The sequence below is a fragment of the Coregonus lavaretus genome, assembly GCF_964263955.1.
Source record: "Coregonus lavaretus genome assembly, chromosome: 25".
NCBI classification, from domain to species: Eukaryota; Metazoa; Chordata; class Actinopteri; order Salmoniformes; family Salmonidae; genus Coregonus; species Coregonus lavaretus.
Genome location: NC_140012.1, coordinates 42,809,950 through 42,837,008, shown reverse-complemented (window position 1 = coordinate 42,837,008; position 27,059 = coordinate 42,809,950). Strand labels below are relative to the sequence as shown.

General features: G+C 45.7%; 1 protein-coding gene across 1 annotated transcript in view; it reads left to right on the top strand.

Annotated features, from left to right (window-relative positions):
- LOC311100744 (ADP-ribose glycohydrolase MACROD2-like) overlaps window positions 1-26,654 on the top strand; it is an 80,786-nt gene extending 54,132 nt beyond the window's left edge. Inside the window, exon 5 of the mRNA XM_084141706.1 lies at window positions 26,416-26,654. Coding sequence (XP_083997832.1) covers window positions 26,416-26,420 — 5 coding nt within the window. The 3' untranslated portion in view covers window positions 26,421-26,654. The remainder of the gene's footprint in view (window positions 1-26,415) is intronic.
- The last annotated feature ends 405 nt before the right edge of the window (window positions 26,655-27,059 follow it).

Genomic DNA, 27,059 nt, shown 5'->3' with positions numbered 1-27,059 from the left:
GGATGACGTAGGATGGACTTAATGTAGAATGTGATATAACCTAGTTAGTGTAGGACGTTGGGATGTAGGATGAAGTTAATGTAGGACATTGGGATGTAGGATGAAGTTAATGTAGGACGTTGGGATGTAGGATGGAGTTAATGTAGGACGTTGGGATGTAGGATGACGTTAATGGAGGACGTTGGGATGTAGGATGACGTTAATGGAGGACGTTGGGATGTAGGATGAAGTTAATGGAGGACGTTGGGATGTAGGATGAAGTTAATGTAGGACGTTGGGATGTAGGATGAAGTTAATGTAGGACGTTGGGATGTAGGATGAAGTTAATGTAGGACATGGGATGCAGGATGACGTTAATGGAGGACGTTGGGATGTAGGATGAAGTTAATGTAGGACATGGGATGTAGGATGAAGTTAATGTAGGACATGGGATGTAGGATGAAGTTAATGTAGGACATGGGATGTAGGATGACGTTAATGGAGGACGTGGGATGTAGGATGGAGTTAATGTAGGACGTTGGGATGTAGGATGAAGTTAATGGAGGACGTGGGATGTAGGATGGAGTTAATGTAGGACGTTGGGATGTAGGATGAAGTTAATGGAGGACGTGGGATGTAGGATGGAGTTAATGTCTCCTGAGTGGCGCAGTGGTCTAAGGCACTGCATCGCAGTGCTAACTGTGCCACTAGAGATCCTGGTTCGAATCCAGGCTCTGTCGCAGCCGGCCGCGACCGGGAGACTCATGGGCGGCGCACAATTGGCCCAGCGTCGTCCAGGGTAGGGGAGGGAATGGCCGGCAGGGATGTAGCTCAGTTGATAGAGCATGGTGTTTGCAACGCCAGGGTTGTGGGTTCGATTCCCACGGGGGGCCAGTATAAAAAAATATGTATTCACTAACTGTAAGTCGCTCTGGATAAGAGCGTCTGCTAAATGACTAAAATGTCAAATGTAAATGTAGGACGTTGGGATGTAGGATGAAGTTAATGGAGGACGTGGGATGTAGGATGGAGTTAATGTAGGACGTTGGGATGTAGAATGAAGTTAATGTAGGACGTTGGGTTGTAGGATGAAGTTAATGGAGGACGTTGGGATGTAGGATGGAGTTAATGTAGGACGTTGGGATGTAGGATGAAGTTAATGTAGGACGTTGTATGTAGGATGAAGTTAATGGAGGACGTTGGGTTGTAGGATGGAGTATTGTAGGTTGTTGGGATGTAGGATGGAGTATTGTAGGTTGTTGGGATGTAGGATGGAGTATTGTAGGTTGTTGGGATGTAGGATGGAGTATTGTAGGTTGTTGGGATGTAGGATGGAGTTAATGGAGGAAATGGGATGTAGGATGAAGTATTGTAGGACGTTGGGATGTAGGATGAAGTATTGTAGGACGTTGGGATGTAGGATGAAGTATTGTAGGTTGTTGGGATGTTAGGAACACAACACCCTCTATAGAAATAGTGCAATACGTTGCTGGTTCAAATCCGTCTCGAAGGACCATAAAGAAGAGAGATGTATAGGTTCAAATGTTGTGCTGTAGGCCTGCTATATCTGCAGCTACATTTCTATAGTATTCCATTGCATTGTTGTATTTTGTATTTTACCTTTATTTTATCAGGGAGGCCCATTAAGACCAAGCTCTTTTTTTTTTGCAAGGAAGCCCTGCATCTTACAACTACACAACAAATGACACACAGGAAATACAGCAGAATATAAAAATTATATAACAATTCCATCCTCAGCAAAGAGGTCCTCGTCAACACTCAGAACTGCCCGAAAGGTACCAATACATCCATTGATAGGGAACTCTGAAGATTGTTCCATACATGGGGTGGAAGGAAACTATACTAAACAAAATATAAAATAAAATAAAAGCTGCTTTTTCTAAGTCTGTAGCAACAGAGTTAGCATCCCTGTGATCTGGTATGGAAACTAACTGGTACTTATATGGGTATGTAAAGACATTTGGTAATGTGGGGTTATGGTAACTGGTACTTCTATGGGTATGTAAAGACGTCAGGTAATGTGGGGTATGGTAACTGGTACTTATATGGGAATGTAAAGACGTCTGGTAATGAAGGGGGTATGGTAACTGGTACTTCTATGGGTATGTAAAGACGTCAGGTAATGTGGGGGTATGGTAACTGGTACTTCTATGGGGATGTAAAGACGTCTGGTAATGAAGGGGGTATGGTAACTGGTACTTCTATGGGTATGTAAAGACATCAGGTAATGTGGGGTATGGTAACTGGTAACTGGTAACTGGTAACTGGTAACTGGTAACTGGTCTATCAACTCAGTGGAAAAGGCAGATGAAAGAAGACTTTCTCAGCTACTGGAAAATCCATTTTGGGAGGTTAAAATCCTATATTGATGATCTTGATAGACAGCAGCTTGCGAAAGTATTTTTCCTATTTTGTTGCCTTACAACCTGTAATTAAAATGGATTTTTGGGGGGTTTGTGTCATTTGATTTACACAACATGCCTACCACTTTGAAGATGCAAAATATTATTTATTGTGAAACAAACAAGAAATAAGACAAAAAAACAGAAAACTTGAGCGTGCATAACTATTCACCCCCCCCAAAATCAATACTTTGTAGAGCCACCTTTTGCAGCAATTACAGCTGCAAGTCTCTTGGGGTATGTCTCCATAAGCTTGGCACATCAAGCCACTGGGATTTTTGCCCATTCTTCAATGCAAAACTGCTCCAGCTCCTTCAAGTTGGATGGTTCTCCGCTGGTGTACAGCAATCTTTAAGTCATACCACAGATTCTCTATTGGATTGAGGTCTGGGCTTTGACTAGGCCATTCCACGTTAAACCACTCAAGTGTTGCTTTAGCAGTATGCTTAGGGTCATTGTCCTGCTGGAAGGTGAACCTCCGTCCCAGTCTCAAATCTCTGGAAGACTTAAACAGGTTTCCCTCAAGAATTTCCCTGTATTTAGCGCCATCCATCATTCCTTCAATTCTGACCAGTTTCCCAGTCCCTGCCGATGAAAAACATCCCCACAGCATGATGCTGCCACCACCATGCTTCACTGTGGGGATGGTGTTCTCGGGGTGATGAGAGGTGTTGGGTTTGCGCCAGACATTTTCCTTGACCAGAGTACCTTCTTCCATATGTTTGGGGAGTCTCCCACATGCCTTTTGGCAAACACCAAACGTGTTTGCTTATTTTTTTCTTTAAGCAATGGCTTTTTTCTGCCCACTCTTCCGTAAAGCCCAGCTCTGTGGAGTGTACGGCTTAAAGTGGTCCTATGGACAGATAGAGCTTTGCAGCTCCTTCAGGGTTATCTTTGGTCTCTTTGTTGCCTCTCTGATTAATGCCCTCCTTGCCTGGTCTGTGAGTTTTGGTGGGCGGCCCTCTCTGGTAGCATGTTGTGGTGCCATTAGTTAATAATGGATTTAATGTTGCTCCGTGGGATGTTCAAAGTTTCGGATATTTTTTATATCCCAAACCTGATCTGTACTTCTCCACAACTTTGTCCCTGACCTGTTTGGAGAGCTCCTTGGTCTTCATGGGGCCGCTTGCTTGGTGGTGCCCCTTGCTTTGTGGTGTTGCAGACTCTGGGGCCTTTCAGAACAGGTGTGTATATACTCAGATCATGTGACAGATCATGTGACACACACCACCTTTCCGTTATTAATCTTTTTGAATTTTTTGAAATAACTTGTTTTTTTTCATTTCACTTCACCAATTTGGACTATTTTGTGTATGTCCATTACATGAAATCCAAATAAAAATCCATTTAAATTACAGGTTGTAATGCAACAAAATAGGAAAAACGCCAAGGGGGATGAATACTTTTGCAAGGCACTGTACTTAGTGAATTTACTGTACAGGTCAAACTGACCCAGACAGATATCCTTTTCCAACATAAGGGAAGGGTTAATGAAATGGCAGCTGCATTCATGTAGATGATGCCACCATAGTCTAGGACAGGAAGGAACATCGACTGAATGATTCTAGCGTTCTAGTGAGAGGTGTGACCTGTTTCTAAAGAAGGAGGCCATTTCTATTCTCAACTTCTTAGTTAACTCATCAGTATGCTTTTTAAAAAACAGTTTATCGTCTATTCAAAGGCCCAAATATTTGTAAGCATAATATTTTGTGCTCTGGAAAACAACATACACTGTATGTGCAAAACACTAGGAATACAGTACCTTCCTAATATTGAGTTGCACCCCCTTTTTCCCTCAGAACAGCCTTAATTCGTCGGGGTATGGACTCTACAAGGTGTCGAAAGCGTTCCACAGGGATGCTGGCCCATGTTGACTCCAATGCTTCCCACAGTTGTGTCAAGTTGGCTGGTAGTGGATCTCTACTCTGAATAGCTCGATCCATCTCATCCCACAGATGCTCAATTGGATTGAGAGCTGATGACTGGGCAGGCCACTGCAGTAAGCTGAATTCACTGTCATGTTCGTGGAACCATTACTGGACAATCCTAACCTTGTTGCATGGGGCGTTATCCTGCAGAAAAAAAAAATCTATTTGCAGATGGATACACTGCTGCCATGAATGGATGCACCTGATTGGCAGTGATGTTTAGATATCCTGTGGCATTCAAACGTTGCTCCACTTTTTTCAAGGGGCCCAATGTGTGCCATGAAAACACACCCCACACCATCACACCATCACCACCACCAGCCTGCGATGTTGACACGCGGCACGACGGATGCATGTACTCGTGTGTTTTTTTCCATACCTTTGTTCTCCCATCAGCGCGAAACGGCAGGAACTGGGATTCATCAGACCAGGAAATGTTATTCAAATGTTCCAGTGCCTAGTGATTTTCTTCCTTAGCCCCACTGCAACCGCAGTTTCTTGTCTTTTGCTGAAAGAACTGGAACTCTGTGAGGTCGTCGGCTGCCGTACCCCGTTCGTGTCAAGGTACGACGAGTTGTGAAAATAAAACAAAAAACTAACTGTAAGTCGCTCTGGATAAGAGCGTCTGGCTAAATAACTAAAATGTAAATGTAAATGTCGTGCATTATTTTAGGGGTCTTTGGGGCACCAACGTTGTACTGGACTGTCAGTTGACTAACTGTAGCCCGTCTGTTGCTCTGCACAATTCGTGTCAGCCTCCTTTGTCCTCTTTCCTCAATAACCTGATTTCGACCACTGGCCTGCCGTTGGCTGGATGTCCTTTGGGTGGTGGACCATTCTTGATACACACAAACTATTGAGCGTGAAAAACCCAGTAGCGTTGCAGTTCTTGACACAAACCGGTGCGCCTGGCACCTACTACCGTACCCCGTTCAAAGGCACTTAAATATTTTGTCTTGCCCATTCACCCTCTGAATGGCACACATACACAATCCATGTCTCAATTGTCTGAAGGCTTGAAAATCCTTCTTTAACCTGTCTCCTCCCCTTCATCTACACTGATTTGAAGTGGATTTAACAAGTGACATCAATAAGGGATCATAGCTTTCACCTGGATTCACCTGGTCAGTCAATGTCATGGAATGTTTTGTACACTCAGTGTACACATTGTCTTCAGAGAGTATTCACACCCCTTTACTTTTTCCACATTTTGTTGTGTTACAGCCTAAATTTAACAATTAGATTATGTGTCACAATACCCCATAATGTCAAAGTGGAAATTTGTTTGTAGAACATTTTCGAAACTAATAAAAAATGCAAAGCTGAAATGTATTGAGTCAATAAGTATTCAACCCCTTTGTTATGGCAAGCCTAAATAAGTTCAGGAGTAAAAATATGCTTAACAAAGTCACATAATAACTTGCATAGACTTCAATGTGTTCATTAATAGTGGTTAACGTGATTTTCTTTATGACTACCCCATCGCTGTACCATACTGTCAGCGCGTGCTGTAGGTGGGTGCAGTGGTGGAATCAAACGCAGGACACAGACGGATAGTCCAACAGACTTTAGTGATCGCCAAACCCGGCAATAGGTCAACTCTTGCCCGAAGGCGAAATACGCACGAAGGCGAACAAAACAAAAGCGCACAAACAGGTGCGTAAATACTCCAACAGTGGAGGGAAGCTCAACCGAGCGAAATACAGGAATCACGCCCTATACACAAATGACCAAAATCAATAACACACAACACTAGACAAACACAACGAGAAACTTATAGAACACTAATTAGGCTAAACAAGAACAGGTGTGACAACAAACAGACAAAAGCAAACGAACATGAAACATACAACGGTGGCAGCTAGTATTCCGGAGACAACGAACGCCGAAGCCTGCCCGAACAAGGGAGAGAGGCAGCCTCGGCCGAAACCGTGACAGTACCCCCCCCTTGACGCGCGGCTCCAGACGTGCGCCGACTCCGGCCTCGGGGACGACCCGGAGGACGCGGAGCAGGGTGCGTCGGGTGCCCACGATGGAATTCCGTCAGGAGAGACGGGTCCAAGATGTCTCTCCTCGGCACCCAGCACCGCTCCTCCGGACCGTACCCCTCCCACTCCACTAGATACTGGAGACCCCCCATCCGACGTCTCGAATCCAAGATGGACCTCACAGTGTACGCCGGTGCCCCCTCGATGTCCAATGGGGGCGGAGGAGTCTCCCTGATCTCACTTTCTTGGAGTGGGCCAGCTACCACCGGCCTGAGAAGGGACACATGGAACGAGGGGTTAATACTTTTATATTCAACAGGCAGTTGTAATTTGTAACACACCTCGTTCAACCTTCCCAGGACTTTAAATGGCCCTACAAACCGCCGACCCAGTTTCCGACAGGGCAGGCGGAGGGGCAGGTTTCTGGTAGAGAGCCAGACTCGATCACCAGGTGCATACACCGGTCCCTCACTGCGGGGGAGATCGGCGCTCGCCTTATGACGTCGGAGGGCCCGCTGCAGGTGGACGTGTGCAGCGTTCCATGTCTCCTCCGAGCGCCGCGCCCACTCATCCACCGCAGGAGCCTCGATCTGGCTCTGCTGCCAAGGTGCCAGAACCTGGCAGTATGTTCTAAGAAACCTACCCACATCCTGGTTCACGCGTTCCACCTGCCCATTACTCTCCGGGTGGTAACCCGAGGTGAGGCTCACCGAGACCCCCAACCGCTCCATAAAGGCTCTCCAGACCCTGGAGGTAAATTGGGGACCCCGATCAGACACAATATCCTCGGGTACCCCGTAGTGCCGGAACACATGGGTGAATAGTGCTTCGGCGGTTTGCAGGGCAGTAGGAAGGCCCGGCATGGGGAGCAAACGACAGGCCTTAGAAAACCGGTCCACAACGACCAGTATAGTGGTGTTCCCCTGTGAAGGAGGAAGGTCAGTAATGAAATCCACCGAGAGGTGAGACCATGGTCGTTGTGGAACGGGCAGGGGTAGTAACTTACCCCTAGGCAGATGTCTAGGCGCCTTACACTGGGCGCACACCGAGCAGGAGGAAACATAAACCCTCACATCCTTCGCCAACGTGGGCCACCAGTACTTGGCACTAAGACAGTGCACTGTCCGGCCGATACCAGGATGTCCAGAGGAGGGTGACGTGTGAGCCCAATAGATCAATCGATCCCGAACCTCGAGCGGAACGTACTTCCGACCCTCAGGGCATTGCGGTGGACTAGGGTCGGTGCGTAACGCCCGCTCGAGTTCAGCATCGACCTCCCACACTACCGGTGCCACCAGACACGACTCCGGCAGTATGGGAGTGGGCTCCACGGACCTCTCCTCCGTGTCATACCGCCGAGACAGCGCATCTGCCTTACCGTTCTGTGACCCAGGGATGTACGTGATCTTAAATGTAAACCTGGTCAAGAACATTTTCCATCTTGCCTGGCGAGGGTTCAGCCTCCTCGCTGCCCGGATGTACTCCAGGTTACGGTGGTCCGTCAAAATGAGGAAAGGGTGTTGAGCCCCCTCAAGCCAGTGCCTCCACACCTTTAGGGCCTGTACCACGGCTAACAGCTCCCTGTCCCCTACGTCATAGTTCCGCTCCGCCGGACTGAGCTTCTTAGAATAAAAAGCACAGGGGCGGAGTTTAGGTGGCGCGCCAGACCGTTGTGAAAGCACGGCTCCTAGACCGGCCTCTGACGCGTCCACCTCTACCTGGAACGGCAAAGAGGGATCCGGATGCGCCAGCACCGGGGCCGAGGTAAACAGGTCCTTCAGCCTCCCAAACGCCCTGTCCGCCTCGGCCGACCACTGCAGACGCACCGGACCCCCCTTCAAAAGAGACGTGATGGGAGCTGCCACCTGTCCAAAACCCCGGATAAACCTCCTGTAGTAATTTGCAAACCCCAAAAACTGCTGCACCTCCTTCACAGTGGTTGGTGTTTGCCAATTACGCACGGCCGACACCCGGTCTACCTCCATCTTCACCCCTGACGCAGACAACTGATACCCCAAAAAGGAGACCGACTCCTGGAAAAACAGACACTTCTCTGCCTTAACATACAGGTCGTGCTCCACCAGCCTCCGCAACACTCGGCGCACCAGGGCCACATGCTCGACACGGGTAGGCGAGTACACGAGAATGTCATCTATGTACACAACCACCCCCTGCCCCTGCATGTCCCTGAAGATCTCATCCACGAATGATTGGAAAACTGACGGAGCGTTCATCAACCCGTATGGCATGACCAGATACTCGTAATGGCCCGAGGTGGTACTAAAGGCTGTCTTCCATTCATCGCCCCCCCTGATGCGCACCAAGTTGTACGCGCTCCTGAGATCTAATTTAGTGAAGAAGCGCGCCCCATGCAATGACTCAGTCATGGTCGCAATCAGCGGGAGTGGATAACTGTACTTCACCGTAATCTGATTGAGACCACGGTAATCGATGCACGGGCGCAAACCACCATCCTTCTTCTTCACAAAAAAGAAACTCGAGGACGCAGGGGAAGTGGAAGGCCGTATGTATCCTTGTCTCAGAGATTCGTCTATGTAGGTCTCCATAGCTTTTTTCTCCTCTTGAGACAGAGGATACACATGGCTCCGTGGGAGCGCAGCTCCTGCCTGGAGGTCTATCGCACAATCTCCCTGCCTATGGGGCGGCAACTGCGTCGCCCTCGACTTACTAAACGCAATAGCCAAATCCCCATACTCAGGGGGAACGTGCAATGCGGGCACCTGGTTTGGACTCTCCACCGAGGTAGCCCCTACGGAAACGCCTAAACATCTACCCACACACTGGGCAGACCACTCCATCAGAGCCCTCTCCTGCCACGAAATAGATGGGTTATGGGTACTCAACCAGGGCATGCCCAGCACCACCGGATACGCAGGAGAGTCAATCAGAAATAGCTGAATCATCTCCTGATGACCCCCCTGCGCACACATCCTAAGTGGCGCAATGACCTCCCTGATCAAGCCCGCACCCAACGGACGACTATCTAGGGCATGAACGGGGAAAGGGACATCAACAGGAAGAAGGGGAATCCCTAAAGCTAAACAAAACTTCTTATCAATAAAATTCCCAGCCGCGCCTGAATCTACCAGCGCCTTATGCTGGGAATGAGGTGCTACCTGTGGGAAACGCACAGGTATACAGAAATGTGCAACAGAGAGCTCTGGGTGAGTGGGGCGCCTACTCACCTGGAAGGAATCCCCAGTGCGGGACCTGTCGTCCTCTCCCCTAGGAGGCCATCCCCAGCACCTAGCCGCGGTGTGTCCTCCCCGACCACAGTTGGTGCAGGGGATGGACCCCCTAGTAAGCCGACCCCTCCTCTCTCTAGCGCCAGCGCCCCCGAGCTCCATGGGGCACGGCTCGGAGGCGCTGGAGGGTGAAATGGACGGACCCCCCTCGGGACGTCCGCGGGTAGCTAGCAGGTTATCCAGCCTGATGGACATGTCGACCAACTGGTCGAACGTGAGGCTGGTGTCCCTACAGGCCAGCTCCCGACGGACGTCCTCTCGTAGACTACATCTGTAGTGATCGACGAGAGCCCGATCATTCCACCCTGCATCTGCCGCTAGAGTACGGAATTCGAGGGCGAACTCCTGAGCACTCCTCCTCCCCTGCCGGAGGAAGACCAGACGCTCCCCCGCCGCTTTCCCCTCCGGGGGATGGTCAAACACCGCCCTGAAGCGGCGGGAGAACTCCTCGTAGGTTATGGTGTCCGCGTCGATCCTCCTCCACTCCGCGTTGGCCCATTCCAACGCCTTCCCGGACAGGCAGGAGATCAGGGCGGACACGCTCTCATGTCCCGAGGGCGCCGGGTGCACGGTGGCCAGGTACAGCTCCACCTGGAGAAGGAAACCCTGGCACCCAGCCGCGGTTCCATCGTAAGCCCTCGGGAGCGAGAGTCGGACTCCTCGGGGTTCCGGTGCGGGAATAGGCTGACTGGCCGATGGTGCTGGCAGGGCGGGTGGCGGTGGAGGCGTCCCCCTGCCTCGGATGGTGGTGATCACCTCCTGCAGTGCGGTCCCCATCTGCAGGATCTGGTCACCTTGTTCCCGGACCCTGTCCTCCAGCGTCGCCTGGGCTGCTGCGGCTCCTGCTGATTCCATTTAAAAGGTGTGTTATTCTGTCAGCGCGTGCTGTAGGTGGGTGCAGTGGTGGAATCAAACGCAGGACACAGACGGATAGTCCAACAGACTTTAGTGATCGCCAAACCCGGCAATAGGTCAACTCTTGCCCGAAGGCGAAATACGCACGAAGGCGAACAAAACAAAAGCGCACAAACAGGTGCATAAATACTCCAACAGTGGAGGGAAGCTCAACCGAGCGAAATACAGGAATCACGCCCTATACACGAATGACAAAAATCAATAACACACAACACTAGACAAACACAACGAGAAACTTATAGAACACTAATTAGGCTAAACAAGAACAGGTGTGACAACAAACAGACAAAAGCAAACGAACATGAAACATACAACGGTGGCAGCTAGTATTCCGGAGACAACGAACGCCGAAGCCTGCCCGAACAAGGGAGAGAGGCAGCCTCGGCCGAAACCGTGACACATACTCATACAATTATCTGTAAGGTCCCTCGATCGAGTAGTGAATTTCAAGCACAGATTCAACCACAAAGACCAGGGAGGTTTTTCAATGCCTCGCAAAGAAGGGCACCTATTGGTAGAAAAAAAGAAGCAGACTCTGAATATTCCTTTGAGCATGGTGAAGTTATTAATTACACTTTGGATGGTGATTCAACACACCCAGTCACTACAAAGATACAGGCGTCCTTCCTAACTCAGTTGCCGGAGAGGAAGGAAACCGCTCAGGGATTAAACCATGAGGCCAATGGTGTCTTTAAAACAGTTACAGAGATTAATGGCTGTGATAGGAGAAAACTAAGGATGGATCAGCAACATTGTAGTTACTCCAAAATACTAACCAAAATGACAGAGTGATAAGAAGGCGAGTTCTTTACAGAATAATTTAAAGTTTGTACAGTTTGTACAGAATTCTGTACAGAATATTCTGTACAGAATAAAAAATATTCCAAAACACGCATCCTGTTTGCAACAAGGCACTTAAGTAACACTGCAAAACATGTGGCAAAGAAATGAACTTTTTGTCCTGAATACAAAGCATTATGTTTGGGACAAATCCAAGACAACACATTACTGAGTACCACTCTTTCATATTTTCCGGTATGTTATGGGTATGCTTGTCATCGGCAAGGACTAGAGTTATTTTAGGATAAAAATAAATGGAATACAGCTAAGTACAGGCAAAATCCTGGAGGAAAACCTGGTTCAGTCTGCTTTCCACCAGACACTGGGAGATGAATTCACCTTTCAGCAGGACAACAACCTAAAACACAAGGCCAAATCTACACTGGAGTTGCTTACCAAGACGACGTTGAATGTTCCTGAGTGGCCTAGTTACTGTTTTGACTTAAATCGGCTTGAAAATCTATAGCAAGACTTGAAAATGGCTTTTTAGCAATGATCAACAACGAACTTGACAGAGCTTTTGAAGATACAACATTACAGTGGTGGCAAAAGTACCCAATTGTCATACTTGAGTAAAAGTAAAGATACCTTAATAGAAAATGACTCAAGTAAAAGTGAAAGTCTCCCAGTAAAATACTACTTGAGTAAAAGTCTAACAGTATTTGGTTTTAAATTTACTTAAGTTTCAATAGTAAAAGTAAAAGTATAAATCATTTCAAATTCCTTATATCATGCAAACCAGACGGCACCATTTTCTTGTTTTTTAAATTTACGGATAGCCAGGGGCACACTCCAACACTCAGACATCATTTACAAATGAAGCATGTGTGTTTAGTGAGTCTGCCAGATCAGAGGCAGTAGGGATGACCAGGGATGTTCTCTTGATAAGTGCGTGAATTTGACAATTGTCCTGTCCTGCTGAGCATTCCAAATGTAACGAGTACTTTTGGGTGTCAGGTGAAAATGTATGGAGTAAAAAGTACATTATTTTCTTCAGGAATGTAGTGAAGTAAAAGTAAATGTTGACAGAAATATAAATAGTAAAGTTAAGTAAAGATACCCCCCCAAAAAACTACTTAAGTAGTACTTTAAAGTATTTTTACTTTAGTACTTTAACCCACTGCAACATTATAATTCATAAACATCTTAATCTTTCCGAGCTCAAGTTAAACTCAATCACTCTCTGATTAATTTGTGGTTAGTTGTGATTGTTAAGTATCTAGACCAACACCTCCGCAACATCTTTTCTTTCTTCACCCTAATAATTCCGATTTCTACCTTTTAGATTAAACTTTATGGGAAACAATCTATTCTTTCAAAGGCTCTCTTTAGGCCAGTTTTGAAGAGTTAGCCCAGTGTGGATCAGGCAGTGTTGGCCCAAAGTACTGTAGGCAATCTCCAAAGACTCACAGCTATAAACACTGCCAAAGGTGTTTCTAACATGTATTGTCTCAGGCGGGTGAATACTTATCTAATCAAGATATGTTAGTGTTTTATTTTTCATAAATGTTTTATAAATGTTAGAATTGTTCTTACACTTGGGACATTACAGAGTATTTTGTGTAGATTGTTGACCAAAAAATGCCAATTAAATCCATTTGAATCCCACTTTGTAAAACAACAAAATGTGGAAAAACTTTCCGAAAAGCACTGTACTTTGTTTTACCTGCATTCAATACTAATTTCAGGTCAATAAAGGTTTTCTGTAAAACAATGAAAGCAGACTGTAGTTCAGATAGAGCCTGGTCAACAGTGGGGGGGGCAATAGAATGCACAACACTATCATCCGCAAACACCTGCAGGTAAACATTTTTTTACAGACAAACAAATATTGTTCATGTATACAGTATATTATAATGGTGCTGTAGCTAATTATCAAGATGGTGGCTGTAATATGTTGTCTTCTTCAGTCATACTCTGTCTGTTCTCACAGTTTTCCCTTTGATACCCGCACTCAGAATACTCTTTTAGACTGTCTTATTTTCTCTCTCTTTCTCTCTCCCTCGCTCCCTCTCTCCCTCTCAGAAGTGTATTTTATCTCTTTCTCTCTTTTGTCCCTCTCTCTCAGAAGACTCTTCTCTCTTTTCTCTCTTCCTGTATTGGCAGTGTTGCCTGTGAGCAGGTGTTGATTGATAGGTAACAATGTCATTTGCTATAAGAACGTGAAACTAGACGAAAGAACGAAAAAAAGCAGAGTGTAAGGGACAATCTCACATTCTTGTCATTTAGCTGTTTTTAGTTGGTTGCTGTAACTCTGACAAACAGGAAGACAAGGTGTAGAAATAATTTATATTTATAGTTGTACTTTCAGACGCTGACAGGACTGCAGGAGAGAGGAGGAGAGATGATGAGGAGGAGGGAGGGAGGGAGGGAGGAGAGATGATGAGGAGGAGGGAGGGAGGAAGGGAGGGAGGAAGGGAGGAGATGGAGGAGAGAGAGAGACAGAGAGAGAACGAGAGCGAAACAGAGAGAGCGAGAGAGAGAGCGAGAGAGAGAGAACGAGACAGGGAGAGAGAGAGAGAGAGAACGAGACAGAGACAGAGAGAGAGACAGCGAGAGAGAGAGACAGCGAGAGAGAGAGACAGCGAGAAAGAGAGAGACAGCGAGAGAGAGAGAGAGACAGCGAGAGAGAGAGAGACAGCGAGAGAGAGAGAGACAGCGAGATAGAGTGAGACAGCGAGAGAGAGAGACAGAGAGAGACAGCGAGAGAGAGAGAGACAGCGAGAGAGAGAGAGAACGAGACAGAGAGAGAGAGAACGAGACAGAGAGAGAGAGAATGAGACAGCGAGAGAGAGAGAACGAGACAGCGAGAGATAGAGAGAACGAGACAGAGAGAGAGAAAGACAGACAGTCAGAGAGAGAGACAGACAGAGAGAGAGAGACAGACAGAGAGAGAGAGACAGACAGAGAGAGAGACAGACAGAGAGAGAGACAGCGAGAGAGAGAGAGAGAGAGACAGCGAGAGAGAGAGAGAGAGACAGCGAGAGAGAGAGAGAGAGACAGCGAGAGAGAGAGAGACAGTGAGAGAGAGAGAGACAGCGAGAGAGAGAGAACGAGAGAGCGAGAGAACGAGAGAGAGAGAGAGAGAGAGAGAGAGAGAGAGAGAGAGAGGATTGTGAGGCGTGAAGGAGAGGAGAGACAGGAAGTACTGTGTAGTGACAGGCAGGGGACTGTTGGGAAGATTTACTCTCAGCAGATTTAATTACTCAAATCAAATGTATTCATCACATGCTTTGTAAACAGGTCTAGACTAACAGTGAAATGCTTCCTTCCTTCCCAACAATGCAGAGAGAAAGAAAATAGAGAAATAATAGAAAAGTAAAACACGTAATAATAAAAGTAATACACAATGAGTAACGATAACTTGGCTATATACACAGGGTACCAGTACTGAGTCAATGTGCAGAAGTACGAGGTAATTGAGGTAGATATGTACATATAGCTAGGGAAGTGACTGGCAACAGGATAGATAATAAACAGTAGCAGCAGCATACAGTGAAGGAAAAAAGTATTTGATCCCCTGCTGATTTTGTACGTTTGCCCACTGACAAAGAAATGATCAGTCTATAATTTTAATGGTAGGTTTATTTGAACAGTGAGAGACAGAATAACAACAACAAAATCCTGAAAAACGCATGTCAAAAATGTTATAAATTGATTTGCATTTTAATGAGGGAAATATGTATTTGACCCCTCTGCAAAACATGACTTAGTACTTGGTGGCAAAACCCTTGTTGGCAATCGCAGAGGTCAGACGTTTCTTGTAGTTGGCCACCAGGTTTGCACACATCTCAGGAGGGATTTTGTCCCACTCCTCTTTGGAGATCTTCTCCAAGTCATTAAGGTTTCGAGGCTGACGTTTGGCAACTCGAACCTTCAGCTCCCTCCACAGATTTTCTATGGGATTAAGGTCTGGAGACTGGCTAGGCCACTCCAGGACCTTAATGTGCTTCTTCTTGAGCCACTCCTTTGTTGCCTTGGCCATGTGTTTTGGGTCGTTGTCATGCTGGAATACCCATCCACGACCCATTTTCAATGCCCTTGCTAAGGGAAGGAGGTTCTCACCCAAGATTTGACGGTACATGGCCCCGTCCATCGTCCCTTTGATACGGTGAAGTTGTCCTGTCCCCTTAGCAGAAAAACACCCCCAAAGCATAATGTTTCCACCTCCATGTTTGACGGTGGGGGTGGTGTTCTTGGGGTCATAGGCAGCATTCCTCCTCCTCCAAACACGGCGAGTTGAGTTGATGCCGAAGAGCTCCATTTTGGTCTCATCTGACCACAACACTTTCACCCAGTTCTCCTCTGAATCATTCAGATGTTCATTGGCAAACTTCAGACGGGCCTGTATATGTGCTTTCTTGAGCAGGGGGACCTTGCGGGCGCTGCAGGATTTCAGTCCTTCACGGCGAAGTGTGTTACCAATTGTTTTCTTGGTGACTATGGTCACAGCTGCCTTGAGATCATTGACAAGATCCTCCCGTGTAGTTCTGGGCTGATTCCTCACCGTTCTCATGATCATTGCAACTCCACGAGGTGAGAACTTGCATGGAGCCCCAGGCTGAGGGAGATTGACAGTTCTTTTGTGTTTCTTCCATTTGCGAATAATCACACCAACTGTTGTCACCTTCTCACCAAGCTGCTTGGCGATGGTCTTGTAGCCCATTCCAGCCTTGTGTAGGTCTACAATCTTGTCCCTGACATCCTTGGAGAGCTCTTTGGTCTTGGCCATGGTGGAGAGTTTGGAATCTGATTGATTGATTGCTTCTGTGGACAGGTGTCTTTTATACAGGTAACAATCTGAGATTAGGAGCACTCCCTTTAAGAGTGTGCTCCTAATCTCAGCTCGTTACCTGTATAAAAGACACCTGGAATCTTTCTGATTGAGAGGGGGTCAAATACTTATTCCCCTCATTAAAATGCAAATCAATTTATAACATTTTTGACATGCGTTTTTGGGGGATTTTGTTGTTGTTATTCTGTCTCTCACTGTTCAAATAAACCTACCATTAAAATTATAGACGGATCATTTCTTTGTCAGTGGGCAAACGTACAAAATAAGCAAGGGATCAAATACTTTTTTCCCTCACTGTATGTGATGAGTCAAAAAAGTGAGTTCAAAAAGGGTCAATGCAGATAGTCCAGGTAGCTATTGGTTAACTATTTTACTAACTATTGATCCGTCTTATGGCTTGGGGGTAGAAGCTGTTCAGGGTCCTGTTGGTTCCAGACTAGGTGCATCGGTAGCGCTTGCCATGCGGTAGAAGAGAGAAAAGTCTGTATGTTGGGTGGTTGAAGTCTTTGACAATTTTTAGGGCCTTCCTTTGACAACGCCTGATATAGAGGTCCTGGATGGCAGGGAGCTTGGCCTTGATGTACTGGGCCATACGCACTACCCTCTGTAGTACCTTGTGGTCGGATGCCAAGCAGTTGCCATACCAAGCGGTGATGCAGCCAATCAAAAAGGAACAAAGTAATCAGATTACATTGCTGAGTTTGTGTAATCCAAAAGTGATGTTACTAATTACAATTTTGGACAGGTAACTAGTAACTGTAATGGATTACATTTAGAAAGTAACCTACCCAACCCTGCATGCAGTATGGTTGTGTTATGCTTAGTGTTAAGGCTGTAGATGGTGACCCCTCATTCAGGGCAGAGCCCCACCTGTTTTGAATCCCCACCTGTTTAGCTAAAAAAAATATATATATAATAAAAAAATACAAGGTTTTAGAACACCTACATTGTAGAATAATAGTGAAGACATCAAACTATGAAATAACACATATAGAATCACGTAGTAACCAAAAACGTGTTCAACAAATCAAAATATATTTTAGATTTTAGATTCTAAAATCACCAGCAAAGCACCCCCACACCATAACACCTCCTCCTCCATGCTTTACGGTGGGAAATACACATGCGGAGATCATCCGTTCACCCACACCGCGTCTCACAAAGACACGCCGGTTGGAACCAAAAATCTCAAATTTGGACTCCAGACCAAAGGACACATTTCCACCAGTCAAATGTCCATTGCTCGTGTTTCTTGGCCCAAGCAAGTCTCTTCTTCTTATTGGTGTCCTTTAGTAGTGGTTTCTTTGCAGCAATTCGACCATGAAGGCCTGAATCGCACAGTCTCCTCTGAACAGTTGATGTTGAGATGTGTCTGTTACTTGAACTCTGTGAAGCATTAATTTGGGCTGCAATTTCTGAGGCTGGTAACTCTAATGAACTTATCCTCTGCAGCAGAGGTAACTCTGGGTCTTCCATTCCTGTGGCAGTCCTCATGAGAGCCAGTTTCATCATAGCGCTTGATAGTTTTTGCGACTGCACTTGAAGAAACGTTCAAAGTTCTTGAAATGTTCCATATTGACTGACCTTCATGTCTTAAAGTAATGATGGACTGTCGTTTCTCTTTGCTTATTTGAGCTGTTCTTGCTATAATATGGACTTGGTCTTTTACCAAATAGGGCTATCTTCTGTATACCCCCCCTACCTTGTCACAACACAACTGATTGGCTCAAACGCATTAAGAAGGAAATAAATTCCACAAATTATCTTTTAAGAAGGCACACCTGTTAATTGAAATGCATTCCAGGTGACTACCTCATGAAGCTGGTTGAGCGAATGCCAAGAGTGTGCAAAGCTGTCATCAAGGCAAAGGGTGGCTATTTGAAGAATCTCAAATATAAAATCTATTTTGATTTGTTGAACACTTTTTTGGTTACTACATGATTCCATATGTGTTATTTCATAGTTTTCATGTCTTCACTATTATTCTACAATGTAGAAAATAGTAAAAATAAAGAAAAACCCTTGAATGAGTAGGTGTGTCCAAACTTTTGACCGGTAGTGTGTGTGTGTATATATATTTACATTTACATTTTAGTCATTTAGCAGACGCTCTTATCCAGAGCGACTTACAGTTAGTCAATTACATTGTTGTTGCCTGTTTTGAATGTTATTTTGGCATTAAAACGTGTCACATATCAGCTTGCAAACAATGTAATTGAGTTAATAAATCCTCCATACAAACATGGTCTCTTTTTTGCTTTCTTGAGTAAGGCAGCTCCAAAATGCAGGTGTTTCAGCCTAGCTCAGTGCTTTCTGTGGTGGTGGGGCAGCCAGCGGAAAATACTGTGCGTAGGGGTTGGTAATGTTCTCTAGTTGCGCCGTGATTGGCTCAGTGTTCTGTCACTCATGGGGACACTACGTCACCGCAAAATCTTCGGGGAGTGCTCAAAAATTCAAGCCCCTTCGGTGCTGCCATAGATTTACATCAGAAGTGCCCATCCAATAAGGCTGAAGGTCATTGGCCACAGATAAAATGACGTCAAATCACAATATATCTACCATAGCTTTGATTGGACTGATCATGTCAAAATCATACTTAAAAAATCTTAGCTAGCAAGCTAGACAAGCAGTCATCATCATGAATCAAGTCGACAATCTACTGGCAAATCCTTTTCAATCCTTGTCATATGAAGAGAAATTATATATAAAACGTATCGGTGCTCATCGGCCATTGGACATAAACATTACACAACAAGTTGGAAATCGCAAATTCAACAACGAGTGGTTTGGAAGGACTCAGTGGCTAACTGCAAGCTTTGCAAAGCAATCACTAACCTGCTATTCAGTGGAAAGGATGTGTGGTCCAAGTCTGGGTTTAAGGGCATCTTTTCGAAGCTTAAAAATATAAACATTCACTCGCAATAAACCATGAGCCAGAAAAGGTTGGATACATTAGCCATGCTGTCTGTCCAGAATGACTTCTGCAGCGTTCAAAACAACTGGAAACTCGTAACTGGGAAATCTCCGACTTCAGTGAGTTCAAGACAACAGGGAAAACAAGCTCCGACTGGGATAATACGTTTTGAATGGTCATCCAACTTGGAATTCCAAGTCGGGAACTCGGGCCTCTTTCTAGAGCTCCGACCTGAAGATCACTGACATCATGATTCAACCTTGTTTTCTTTTGAGTTCCCAGTTGTCTTGAAAGCACCATAAATCCAGAGAATGCCAGACTTTGATGACAAAGTTTGATGACAAAATTTGCCCACGAAGGACCGCCGTGCCACCTTCCTGTTCAATTTGGTCCCTTTCCCCCTCATAACTTAGCCTACTGTTCTGACTTGGTGGTGCACATGTAGCCTATAGCCTGTTTTAGAGAAATGTCATCATTGAGTATTGTAAGAGCTTTCATTGTCTGCTTATATGCCCCCTTTATTTATCCTACAGTTCTGACTTGGTGTACAGGGAGAATACTGTAATAACGGTCCATGTTCTGAATTCTGTCGCTGTACATTTCAAAAGTGCTGAACACATAGTTATATTGACTACGTCCGTCCTGGCTCGCTCATTAATGTCTTAAATCGGAATTATGGATTCCCTCTTATCCGCTCGTCGTTCCCTTATGCCATAGTTTGTACATCTCAATTGTCAGTAGAAACCACATTTGTTTAAGCAAGTCAGCCATATCAGCTATGTTCTTTAAAAGGCAGTAAATGAGGCTGAATGAACTGTTTCGCTGCCAGACAAGGCTCCGCTGATAGCCAGGTGCAGCGGTGGTAAGGTGTTGGGACTGCTGTTGGGACTCTGCTGTTGGGACAGCTTTATGGAGGCCCTAACAGTTTGTGGGCACCGTTTGTCACCGTTATAGTGCAGTTAATGTATTGTTTAGTGTTATGTTGTGTAGTGGCTTTGCTGGCATGCATCTAAAAATTACTTTTGTTGTTTGCCACACCAATATTTACATGCTAAAATCGCCACTGTGTAGGTGTACACTTTAGACTGTAGGTGTACACTTTCTGGGGCTGATAACACCGGTTGGTTGATCTCTTTTAAAGTAGAATACCCCCCCCCCCCCCCCCCACCCCCCCCCCCCCATGTTTGTTTCCCCCAAAATACCTGTTTGAAGATCAAGTGTAGATATGAGTTTGGTAAGTGATGATCCCTCCTGCATACTGGGCTGTGGGAGCAGTGGGGTCCAGCTGAGCTAGCTGTGTGAATGTTATTCCCCTTCGTAACACTTCAAAGAGTCCAAGGCTTTGTAGACAGGTTACTACCAGAGGAGAGGAATGATGTCATACTACACTGCCCTCCAAGCTCTTAGAGGCTCTCAAAGCAGCTGTGATTAACGCGCTTATCGGAGTCCAGAACGTGTACGGGAACGCACAGACGTTTTCTAGAATATTAGCCGTGTTGGTTGGACATTTTGGGATGTGCGTCCACCGCGGACGGTGGTCTCTGAGCCGCGTAGCTATGTCACAATGGGCCGCTGGACTATCGCGGCTCTGGATCTCCCAGCCTACCCTGAATACAACACACAGCCTGACTCCCAGCCTACCCTGAATACAACACACAGCCTGACTCCCAGCCTACCCTGAATACAACACACAGCCTGACTCCCACCCTGAATACAACACACATCCTGACTCCCAGCCTACCCTGAATACAACACACAGCCTGACTCCCACCCTGAATACAACACACATCCTGACTCCCAGCCTACCCTGAATACAACACACAGCCTGACTCCCAGCCTACCCTGAATACAACACACATCCTGACTCCCAGCCTACCCTGAATACAACACACAGCCTGAATCCCAGCCTACCCTGAATACAACACACAGCCTGACTCCCAGCCTACCCTGAATACAACACACAGCCTGACTCCCAGCCTACCCTGAATACAACACACAGCCTGAATCCCAGCCTACCCTGAATACAACACAGACTGGCGTAGACACTGTTTGGTTACAGTGATACTTTTCAGACGGGAAGGAGAATGTATTTGTGGATAAGGTGCAGAGCCCCCTGTAAACAGTGCCTTGCAAAAGTATTCAGCCCCCTTGGCGTTTTTCCTATTTTGTTGTATGTAATGTAAATGGATTTCTATTTGGACTTCATGTAATGGACAATTGGTGAAGTGAATATTTTTAAATTTTTTTACATTTTATTTTAGGAGAACCAATTACCTTCAGAAGTCACATAATTAGTTAAATAAAGTCCACCTGTGTGCAATCCACATGTGACACTCCACAGAGCTGGGCATCATGGAAGAGTGGCCAGAAAAAAGCCATTGCTTAAAGAAAAAACAAGCAAACACGTTTGGTGTTCGCCAAAAGACATGTGGGAGATTCCCCAAACATATGGAAGAAGGTACTCTGGTCAGATGAGACTAAAATTGAGTATTTTGGCCATCAAGGAAAATGCTATGTCTGGCGCAAACCCAACACCTCTCATCACCCCGAGAACACCATCCCCACAGTGAAGCATGGTGGTGGCAGCATCATGCTGTGGGGATGTTTTTCATCGGCAGGGACTGGGAAACTCAGAATTGAAGGAATGATGGATGGCGCTAAATACAGGGAAATTCTTGAGGGAAACCTGTTTCAGTCTTCAGCAGGACAATGACCCTAAGCATACTGCTAAAGCAACACTCGAGTGGTTTAAGGGGAAACATTTAAATGTCTTGGAATGGCCTAGTCAAAGCCCAGACCTCAATCCAATTGAGAATCTGTGGTATGACTTAAAGATTGCTGTACACCAGCGGAACCCATCCAACTTGAAGGAGCTGGAGAAGTTTTGCCTTGAAGAATGGGCAACAATCCCAGTGGCTAGATGTGCCAAGCTTATAGAGACATACCCCAAGAGACTTGCAGCTGTAATTGCTGCAAAAGGTGGCTCTACAAAGTATTGACTTTGGGGGGGGGGTGAATAGTTATGCACGCTCAAGTTTTCTGTTTCTTTGTCTTATTTGTTTCACAATAAAACATATTTTGCATCTTCAAAGTGGTAGGCATGTTGTGTAAATCAAATGATACAACCCCTCCCAAAATCCATTTTAATTCCAGGTTGTAAGGCAACAAAATAGGAAAAATGCCAAGGGGGGGCTGAATACTTTCGCAAGCCACTGTATAGTCTCGCTATTGTTTTACTGCTGCTCTTGAATTATTTGTTACTTTTTTTTTTTTTTTTTTTTTTTTTAGGTATTCTTTCTTAAAACTGCATTGTTGGCTTGTAAGGAAGCATTTCACTGTAAGGTGAATACACCTGTTGTATTCGGCGCATGTGACAAATACAATTTGATTTGATAAAAGGGGTAACAACAACTATGTTGCTTATGTTTAGATTTTTTTAAAATCTGTTTTAGTAGTTTATTTTATTTTATTTTTGTTTACACTTCTTTGACATGTACTGTAAGATAAAGTTAAACTCAAACTCAAACGCAACACCCATAAATATGCACAGGTACACATCTTTTCTGCTAAAGCCTGCAATCTGACTGGGGAGATAACAGTACTGGGCATGGGTAAGAGGTGATAATTACATTTCCTCTAGCGTGTTGCACATAATATGAATAATAAAATACAGAAATGTGTGAAAACCACTCCGTTAGACAATATTTTCACCCCATTTAACTTCTGCTGGGCTGGGTGCTCACCTGTTTTCAGTGTAAAAAGAACAGAGGATTGAGATGCAAAAAAAGAGTGGGAAGAGGAGAAGGAGGGGATGGAACATTGATGGTCTGTAATTAATTGTGTTAATTAGGAAACAACAACACACTGTTGTTGTCACGACTTCCTCCGAAGCTGCCTCCTCTCCTTGTTCGGGCAGGCTTCGGCGTTCGTCGTCACCGTCCTTCTAGCCACTGGCGCTCCTCATCTCATCATTCCATTTTGTTTTGTCTTGTTTATTACACACACCTGGTTCATATCCCCTCATCAGTACCTGTATAAGTGTTCCCTCTGCCCCCTTGTCCTTGTGTGTGATTGTTTATTGTGAGGGGAGTGTAGCTCGGTTGAGCTCCGTGTATTTTTGTATTGCCGGGGTATTTTGCCCTGTGTGCCTGTTCCAGTGCGCACTGGACTGTTTGACACATTTCTGCGTAACACTGTATTCCGGAATAAATTCTGTATTTACCCTCCTGCGCCTAACTCCAAATCACTCATCACAGTTGTCTCATTTGTGTTTTACGTCTCACCCTCCAACAAAGGAGGGAGGAGGTCAGAGACCTGGCCGTGTGGTGCCAGGATAACAACCTCTCCCTCAACGTGATCAAGACAAAGGAGATGATTGTGGACTACAGGAAAAAAAAGAGGACTGAGCACGCCCCCATTCTCATCGACGGGGCTGTAGTGGAACAGGTTGAGAGCTTCAAGTTCCTTGGTGTCCACAGCACCAACAATTCATCATGGTCCAAACACACCAAGACAGTCGTGAAGAGGGCACGACAAAGCCTATTCCCCCTCAGGAGACTGACAAGATTTGGCATGGGTCCTCAGATCCTTAAAAAGTTCAACAGCTGCACCATCGAGAGCATCCTGATTAGTTGCATCACCGCCTGGTATGGCAACTGCTCATCCTCCGACCGCAGGGCGCTACAGAGGGTAGTGCGTACGGCCCAGTACACCACTGGGGCCAAGCTTCCTGCCATCCAGGACCTCTATAACAGGCGGTGTCAGAGGAAGGCCCTAAAAATGGTCAAAGACTCCAGCCACCCTAGTTATAGACTGTTCTCCTTGCTACCGCACGGCAAGCGGTACCGGATCGCCAAGTCTAGGTCCAAAAGGCTTCTTAACAGCTTCTACCCCCAAGCCATAAGACTCCTGAACAGCTAACCATGGCTACCCGGACTATTTGCATTGCTTTGATTTGAACCCCTATTCACAACCTCTCAGAGAGGGAGGGTTTAATTGAATGTACTGTTACTTTAGCAGGAAGTGTTCAGAGGGGAAAGCTGATTGTTAACAGAACAGGTTAACACCAGTCACACTTTGTGACATGAGTCATTTAGGGATGAGAAGTAAACATGATAATGTCTCTCAGAATCCTATTTACGGTCAGTCACCTCTCTAACTGGTCCTCTGTAGCTCAATTGGTAGAGCATGGCGCTTGTAACGCCAGGGTAGTGGGTTCGATCCCCGGGACCACCCATACGTAAAAATGTATGCACACATGACTGTAAGTCGCTTTGGATAAAAAGCGTCTGCTAAATGGCTTATTATTATTATAACTGTGTGGAGTACAGTTGAGCACTGAGTGTGTGTATGATTTATGACTGCCTGGTTTGTCTCAGTTCTGCAGGGTGGGAGAGTTCAAACAGACTGAGAAACCAAACAGCCAGACACACACACACACACACACACACACACACACACACACACACACACACACACACACACACACACACACACACAGAATGGGTCAGAGCCACAGGAACACAGAGGGAGGGTGCTAGTTTGGCTCTGAGTTTGATAGTTTGGGATAAACACTCTAAATAAAACAACACTTCCCAGAATTCTCAGTGAGCCCACTAGTGTTTTGATTGGCAGGTAGACTGCTGTCTTTGGTTGTATCAGAGAGAAAAAAGCAAAGCGAGAGGTTTCACTCCACGCGGGAATAGAGCGATTCTGCTCTTAATAAGCAGACCGAGTCTGATTAATACTCAGACCGATAAGCAGACTGCCTGCCTTCCCACCTTTGGGACAACGACTCCCATTGTTAGGGGGCGGAGACATGAGCATTGTATTTCAGTCTAGTTAACTGATCCTGCCCAAATGGCCTATTATGCTAGTCACATTCTGGTGGGAACTGAGAATCTTCTGAGCAAAAAACAACACAAACAAGAAAATAAACACTGGGCTACCATAGAGAGACAACGCCAGGAGGCTAGTGGTCAGGATAGTAGGATAGTGTTTATGTGTTCACACATTGTCAGACAAAGTGGCACCTAAGGAGAGTTTTCTGTCATGTATTTTCTGCTTCGGTCAGTATCTAGTCCACAAATCAACTGTTTAGAAGAGATCCCTCTGTACCAGTAATCAACTATTTAGAAGAGGGCCCTCTATGCCAGTAATCAGCTGTTTAGAAGAGATCCCTCTATACAAGTAATCAACTGTTTAGAAGAGATCCCTCTATGCCAGTAAAAAGAAGAAGACAAAGAACATTACTGACAAAGAATCCATCCTGAGTAGAAACAAATTACGTGTGGGATGTGTGTTTGTGTTTCATAGTTTAGGATGTGTGTTTGTGTGTTTGTGTTTCATAGTTTAGGATGTGTGTTTGTGTGTCTGTGTTTCATAGTTTAGGATGTGTGTTTGTGTGTCTGTGTTTCATAGTTTAGGATGTGTGTTTGTGTGTTTGTGTTTCATAGTTTAGGATGTGTGAGAAAGCAACATAGAACAACAACATGTTGTCAAGCAGCCAGTCAGACAGCCTAAGAGAGCATCATTATGGCAAAAAGTGTTTGTGTGTGTGTGTGTGCGTGTGTGTGCGTTTGTGTGCGTTTGTGTGTGAGCGTTTAGTGCGTGTGCGCGTGTGTGTTCATGCGTGCGTGCATCTGCACTTGTGTGTGTCATTATGGCAAATTGGATTTAGTCTCTAACCACCAGCTGGTATCTCAACCACAACCTTCTGCTGTATTATATAAACGTATTGTCAAGAGAAAACGCTCTATTTTGCCTCAATTTAACATGTACAATGTAAAAAAAATAGTACAAATAAAGAAAAAACCTTGAATGAGTAGGTGTGTCCAAACTTTGGACTGGTAATGTAGTCCCGACACAAATCTAGTGTTGCTACCCAAGCCGGCTGGTCGTTCGTTCTATCGGTTCGGTTGCTAGAGACGCGACCCAGTCGTTAAGTCTTTTTGTTCTGTATCTATGGACACACTTGTGTCCCAGTCGTTCGTTCTAAATGTTCTATTGCACACTGGCTGGCAACGTCTTATCCCTTGCTCGCTAGCTAGCCAGCTACGGCTAACTTACAGTCACATCAAACAGTGCAGCCAGTATAACAACAAAGTAGATGCATCTGTTTAAGCTGTTTTCTAGTGACATTTATTGGTATACATCCATAACAATGAGCTAATGAGGCACGATTTCGCCTGGCGTAGAAAATGTTCTCTCTCTCGTCAGGACACTGTTGTTCAGAGGAGCTAGCCAACAACACAGCTACAGTAACACAATCACTTCAAACTGAAGCCGGAAAGACTGCAAACTAGCTGCACTTTGTTTAGTTTTACCTGTTTTCTATTGATATGTCTTTGTATTGTGGCGTACCACAGGTTAGCCACCCGGGGGAGACTCGTCGAGGACTGGTGGCAGACGGAGTCTACATCACGCGGCTCCCTCTGCTGGACGTGCCAGGTCCCGACAGGCTCTCCGGCCAGGACTAATTGGGGCTGATTTGAGGTTGCTCACCAGCCGGACGTGTCCCATACAGCTGCCAGAAGGGCAGCACACGGGAGGTTGGGACTGGGGAAGAGAGGTTACTCCCGTATCGTCGTGCTCAGGACCAGACAACGGAGGTTCGGTTTGTTACCCAGGAGCCCAGAAAACGGTATCCATGGAGATCTCCTGGAGGAGACCTATTCTCTTTCATTGTTATATAAATAAACACCCTTAACTGAGCTTTCACACCTGTGTCCGTGTCTTATCAGTGTCAACGCCTTGACCAAACCCCCTGATCAGATTCATGATTTCGACTGACTGAGAAAAGCTGGCTATCTCTGTCTCGTCCCGACTCACGACACGTTCATGAAAATATTCTCTCAGTTTTACATTTTACATTTTAGTCATTTAGCAGACGCTCTTATCCAGTGCGACTTACAGTTAGTGAGTGCATACATTTTTTTTTTCTATTTTTTTTTTATCACGGTTACAGCCAATGAAAGCCAAGGATCTGAAGATGAAAATGACGAAGGTATCA